At 32.3% G+C, this 6875-nt stretch overlaps 2 protein-coding genes across 2 annotated transcripts; both read right to left on the bottom strand.

Moving 5' to 3' along the window:
• Positions 1 to 355: 355 nt before the first annotated feature.
• Positions 356 to 787, bottom strand: LOC119677749 (the record flags this gene model as incomplete). The annotated part of the gene is made up of 1 exon (XM_038089235.1): positions 356 to 787. A coding segment is annotated over one exon (432 nt), but the record flags the coding sequence as incomplete, so codon positions are not given.
• A 4474-nt stretch (positions 788 to 5261) lies between these two features.
• Positions 5262 to 5795, bottom strand: LOC119677741. Its single transcript, XM_038089227.1, has one exon. The coding sequence runs from the start codon at positions 5793 to 5795 to the stop codon at positions 5262 to 5264; it is 534 nt and encodes a 177-aa protein (XP_037945155.1).
• Between the last annotated feature and the right edge of the window lie 1080 nt (positions 5796 to 6875).

Genomic DNA, 6875 nt, shown 5'->3' with positions numbered 1-6875 from the left:
TTTTTGATGTGCGGGAATAAAAACAAGTCATTGGGTGCCAAGTTAGGGCTGTACGGTTGATGACCCATCAATTGAGCCGATGTGTGAGAGCTCGTGTTGTCATGGTGAACAATGATTCGTCTTCTCTTGTTCGTTTTTCGAAGTTCTCCGAAAACTTCAGGCAAACAAATTGTGGTGTACCAATCGAAGTGCTTCTTCTACGAACAACTTTCGTTGGATTTGGTTCGTCTTCGAAGACCCATACAGTCGATTGTTGTTTTGTTTCGGGCTCATACGCATGGATTCATGATTCGTCACCTGTGACCATCTTATAAACGTCTTTTGAAGCACCGCGAACGTATTTTTTTAACATTTCTTTGCACCAATCGACACGAGCCTTTTTTTGAGAGATTGTCAAATTGTGCGGGATCCAACAAGAATAAACCTTTTTTACGGCCAGGTGTTTATGCAATATCGAATGTATGCTGGTGGGAGAAATGCCGAAGGATGCATTTATCTCATGGTATGTCATATGACGATCTTGCATTATCAGTTCACGCACGGCATCAATGTTCTCTGGCACAACGGCCGTTTTTGGACGACCTTCACAGAATTCGTCGTTGAGCGAGCGTCGGCCACGATTGAATTCATTAAACCAGTTTTTCACAGTGCTATAGGATGGTGCTTCATCGCCATACAAAGATTTAAGTTCATCAATGCACTCTTGTCGTGATAATCCACGTAAAAAGTTGTGAAAAATGTTCGCACGAAAATGTTCATGTGTTGGTTCCATTTTATGGTCGAGATTAATTTTTTAGGTCTCTGTAAATAGAACAATTCACAACTAAATGACAACACATTCTGAGTGATGTTATGCTAAAAAATGTCAACTTTTCCAATGGAAATGTCAGATTGCACCTGGCAACACTTAGTGTTGCCTATGCCAGAAATATATATAGCAGCTTTTTAGATTTTATATTATGATGATGAAATATAGTCATCTTTAGGGGACTAATGTAAATGACTATGAAATATAGTCATCTTTAGGGGACTAATGTAAAGTAAGTAGGAAAGTACTCTATAGAATATTGAATAAAATAATTTCTTTTACAAAACAAAATAAATTTTTAACTAGTGTATAACTTTTAATAATTTATTTCTGAATAGAATTCGTGTATATTTCAAGTTCTCAACAATCTGTTATTTTACGCTTGTTATTAGAAAAAGAATTATTATTATTTATTATTAACAATTATAATTTGATAAAATTGCTGTCTACATATAAATGCCACTAAAATCAAAAATCTTTCAACCGAGAATATGCTATATATTAAAATTTTGGAATTATAAGAATTTTTCTATCTATTACAACATTTTCAAGTATTTTTCCATTAGTTGTTATAATTAAATAGTTTTGTGTCTATTTATTTTTATTTTTATAAGTAAAATTGCAACATTTTCAATTTGCTTAGTTTTGAATATATGTGAATCAGTCAACACCTATATGTCAATCTGAACTAATCTTTAACAATCTCAAATAAAAGAAAATGTGAAGAAATGTTGCGCATCTGGAAATATTGCCTATCGAACTATGCATTAAAACCACTGTTAATTGAGTATATAGAACTGCTGTTTTAGACACTACGACGCCAACCATAGAAATGATAAAAAATCATAAAAATATCTATGTATGAGGTTTTGTATGAAGTGAATGAAGTGTGTTCTTGCCAGGGTAAATCTTTCTCTCGCGGAAGTCTTCCTCATGAAACGCCTACTACTCTGCAATATGAAAGGGGCGGCAAAATCACCTTGATACTATTTTTCGCTTTACTTTCACATATTTAAACACATTTTATTGCTGTAATAATTTACAAATCACATAACAGATATGCTGCGTGCATATTTTTAACACAACTGCCGACTTCACTGATAACTCATCTGTCTCATTATTAGAAGACACACTTTTAGAAGTTAAATAAATTTGACGTTTACTAAAGATGTACTGATTCTGTGTGTATAGAAAATTACATAAACAAATATTACTGCTCTTCTATTTTATATACAAAGAAAAAATTTTTTTTATTTTTTAAATAAATATATTTATTTTATTTATTGAAACACTTTTATAAGAAGATTTACAATAAGTATTCAAATCTTAAAATACTAAAGCAAACAAATTAACTGACAACTACAGTTGGAGTTAATTGACAATAATTAAAGTTAGAATAGAATAAAATAATTGTATTGAAAACTTAGCGAAAATAGTGAACTACTTAAATAAAAAATTAAAAATGTTTAATCGGTGCACTTGACAGATACCATAATTTCAGATTCTCATAAAATAAATACATTTACTTATGGATATTATGTGTGTATACTCATACAATCTGTTATATTCGTAAATAGTAACAATTACGTCCATAATTATTTTAATTAAAACATTCTCAAGAGCTTTAAAGAGTTGATTTAGGTGTTGGGATGTTTGGTTGGTTGGTTGGTTGCAGTGGCAGGCCATAAGATAACTTCAAATGTACCTCAATTAGCGATTTTTCGTTTTGTTACCACATTCCACGCAAGAACCCTAGTATAGAAGAGTAGAGACTAAATCCATCCCACTGAATTTAGGTAATTTAATAGGTCTTTCATCTTCACCATTGAGCAGTCTGATAAACTATCACAAAAGTATTTTCCTAAGAACCTATATCTTCTGGATGCTAGAGCTGGGCATTCACAGAGAAAATGTATTATTGTTTCTCTCTCCTGCGGGTTTCTACAACTTCTGCAGTGAGAGTTATAGGGAATACGCAGTTTCTCTGTGTGAGTTCCTATACACCAATGACCAGTAAGAACTGCAATAAGCCTTGCAGTGTTTACGCGATCTCTTTTGATCAGTTCCAGGGATTTATTTTTATTATAGGTGGGCCACGTTAACCTGGAAATTGCACATGACCTTAGTGCTTTCCATCTGTTATTGGCGAGTTGCAGAAAGTAAAGGAAGGTACTTCTTTTGATGGTCTCCAGGGTAATATAAAGTGGTACCGCCAGTGACGCGTCTAGGGAGGCACCAGAGCGGGCTAAACTATCAGCTTTCTCATTCCCGACGATGTTCCTATGCCCGGGAACCCAGATGAGTGTGATATCGGCCAACCGATTTAGCTCGTCGATTGCTTCTCTACATTCTTTTACTATTTTTGATTTTGTTATAAAGGATTCAAGAGCTTTAATTGCTGCCTGGCTGTCAATAAAAATAGCAACACTACATCTATTCTCGATGTGGCTTGCAATTTGCCGACAGGGATGTTGGGATGTTTAGTGGAGAATAAATTATGTAAATACTTATTAAAAAGTTTGGTTTTGGTAAAAAAAATTGGTTTGAAAAGGAATTATGTCGAAAAATAAAGTGGAAACTGGGTAATTTCAATTAATTCAACTTATCAGTAACATATCAAATACACCCTATCCATACAAACTACAAGGATATTAATATGATGTTGAGCTATAAACTTTTTACCTGCGTCAAAATATTATATCTTTCAGATCTATAGTTTATTAGGTATCGTTTTAAAACTTTTCTCATTTAATGGTTTATTTTTATATAAATGTTTGCATTTATACATATTTTAATCTTCTTTTCTGTTTAAGTGTCGATAGACATTATTCGTTTTTATATTGCGCTCTTATTTACGTATTGTGTTTTTGTTGTTGTTGGCTAGATATTTGTTTGTATTGGTTGCAATTGTTTACATGAAAGTGGTTAAAGCGTTAATTTAATATTAAATTTACTTGTAGAAAAAATAATTTTATATTCGCTTGTATTGTTTTATTATGCTTACTTGAGCGTCATTTTAAACAAGAAACAAGCAACAAAGAACAATAAATACACCAACGCACCGCAAAGTTACAACAATAACAGCAACAGAAGCAACAAAATGAAATAAAATTTAAAATCAAAATTTATAAAAGATGTAATTAAAAATGTTTTACATTTACTTTTTGGTATTCAAGAAACGAGAATTAATGTAATTTTGGCAATTAATTACAAGAAATGTACATATGTACATCTTCGCCATAATGATTAATTCTCAACTACATCCCGCCACTTTCCAATATTTTAATTGTTTTTAAAAATTTTTTCTTGTTTGATAAGTTCAAAGAGCAAAAAGAAATTTCTATTATTGCTCAATATGTAATCTGGGGTCTGATCATCCAACAACATCAAATGTCTTATCAACATTTGACTTACAATTAAAAGGAACGCATTCCTTATATGTATGTAATTGTCAGAATTGTGCATACCAATGTACAAATATGGTATACAAGCGATATGTCACCGATCGCATTACCAATAAAAAGTATGTAATATTAAATATATGTTATATAGAGTTTGGTTAAAATTTAGTACCGCTTTGGATTTTGTATACTAGTAGTTAGCTTAGTTACTCGAAAAACTTGGCATTATCAACATTTTTTCGGAAGTGCGCAGATGTAGATGTGTAAAAATACACAATTGGCAGCAGCCATTTGTGCAACTCTTCAACACAACGAACGCCATTGCTTTTTCTTGCGTACATGCGTCAGTCTCCGCACGCTACATATACAATTAAAAGGCAAACTCAATTTGTCGGCAATTCACAAACACATTCACAACTTGTTTACAAACACGATACAATGCGCGTCGCTTTTGCAAAGTAAACGAAATTTTGTGCCATGCTCTTGCTTTCGTGTACTGAGCTGCATGTGGTTTACTTCTCTAAAATGTTTTATTAAATTTTATTTATTTTCTGAAAATATAAAATTTATATTTTTGTTGTTGTGCTGATGTGCTGTTGTGCTGTTTTGTAAATTTGATAAATCTTAATAAAACAATTTTATTCCTGTAGTTACGAACATTTCGTGGTTGCTACCATGCGGTTTATGTTGTTATTAAGAATAAATTGGAAATTGTTTAATTTTCAATTCTTACAAAACAAAACAAACAAAATTCACCAGACTTATTCTTCCGATTATCAACGCCAATCCAGATATTTATCGACAGTAGGTGAAGTCAAGTTTGTGATCGATTATGAACACCGGCCTATTATTTCATTGACAATTTATTTACTGTATATATATATATTAGTTTACAATCAATTTAATATTATTTGTATTAAAATCGACGCGCAACGTGTTTCACATTTGTGTGCTTTTGATCCGTTTCTCCTTTGTACTGTCATTCATATCAACTGTCATGCTGCCTCGCAGGGCTACATCCAGCTTATTGTTGCTCAATGTTGCTTTTTCTGTTACATTCCGCCCTTCCGTGAATCTTCGCAAGGTTCACTAATCTGACAAGCGGCTAGCTTGGTGGCTGGACGAGTTAGAAAACCATTCTTGGTCTGTACGCGAGTTGGCCCTTTTAACCAAATGTTGTCAGTATTTATTTTAGGCACCTCTTTAGCTCCTGTTGCAGCGTCAGAAGGGTTCATCTTTGTTGGCAACCATCTCCATTGGTCTTCTTTCGTTTCTTTCGTCAATATTTTAGCTATACGATGCCCAACAAATGGTTTGAATCGGCGATGTCTTGAATGTACCCAACAAAGAACTGTGTTAGAATCAGTCCAAAATACTATACGGCTTATGTTTATTTCATGTCTGTCCACCTCCAGCGTTGATAATCGAGTAGCCAAGACTGCAGCCTGCAGTTCCAGCCTTGACATGGATAGGAGTTTCTGAGCCACTATGCGAGTCTTACCACAGACAAAAACTACATCGACTACATATTGATGTTTAATTCGCGGACACAGGGCTGCAGCAAATGCAACTTGACTGGCATCCATAAATATATGGATTTGGACCTCTTTGGCAATGTTGAGATGCGGCGAGTAGCATCTTGGTTCAAAGAAATTGCCTATTCTGACAAATTCGTCCCATCACAGAAACCATTTTTGAGATAACGTAGGTGGTAACAAATCGTCCTAATTTAATTTTTTTTCCAGGTTTTTTGCAATAATATTTTGGCAACAAGTAAAAAATTCGCTAAGATGCCGTATGGATCAAATATAGCCATCACAATTCCTAAAAGTTTTCGCTTTGTTGGAACACATTTACCCTCGATAACTTCTTTAGCTATGCGATACAAAGTTGTTCAAGTCTATCTTATTTGCATACCATTTACAAAACCACATAATTTAAAATTAAGTTTACAAATATAAATTTCCGAAGCAATTTATAATGTTATAATAATAGTCGTTTTCTTTTGTAAACATGTCGAAAAAAAAACAAATAAAATAAGCACAATTTTCAATGACAACTCTTGACAAAATGGAGATTTTGTTAGGCTTATATGTGCAAAACAAATAAATTCAAATAAAATTGAAAGTTGAAATTTCGAAAATGAATAATAGTTCTTTGCAATTATTGGTGATTTTTTTAACATGATTATAAATAAAATATAATATTTCACGCCTTTTAACAGTAAAATAATAAATAGAAACAATAACGTATTTGTTACGAACAATGACGACATGAAATACGAAAATTTAACGAAATCATTCGTTGACAGTTAACTGGAAATTTCGTTCACAATAGACAAACTTTTAGTCTTGGCAACCATGCAATTTGAGCTGCTTATCAGTTAAGCAATTTTAAAAATGTTGAATAAATAAGCCAGTAGTGTTGTTTGTTTTTAAAATAAGCAGTTGTTCTTCTGTTATATGCCTACAAAATAAAAGGTCTGTCATTTTTTAAATTACTATTTATGAAAAATCAATTTAGTGCGTTACATTACATTTAATTATTGATTTGTTTAATATATTGTGTACGTTGTGTCACAATACTGAATATTATTATATCATTACATAATTTCATTTTCATTTAATTATATGTTTATGGTTTATCATCTATGGTTTATTTACGTA

The sequence above is a fragment of the Teleopsis dalmanni genome, chromosome 1, assembly GCF_002237135.1.
Source record: "Teleopsis dalmanni isolate 2A chromosome 1, ASM223713v2, whole genome shotgun sequence".
NCBI classification, from domain to species: domain Eukaryota; kingdom Metazoa; phylum Arthropoda; class Insecta; order Diptera; family Diopsidae; genus Teleopsis; species Teleopsis dalmanni.
The sequence above is the reverse complement of the archived record's forward strand: the minus strand, read 5'-3'. Positions and strand labels throughout refer to the sequence as shown.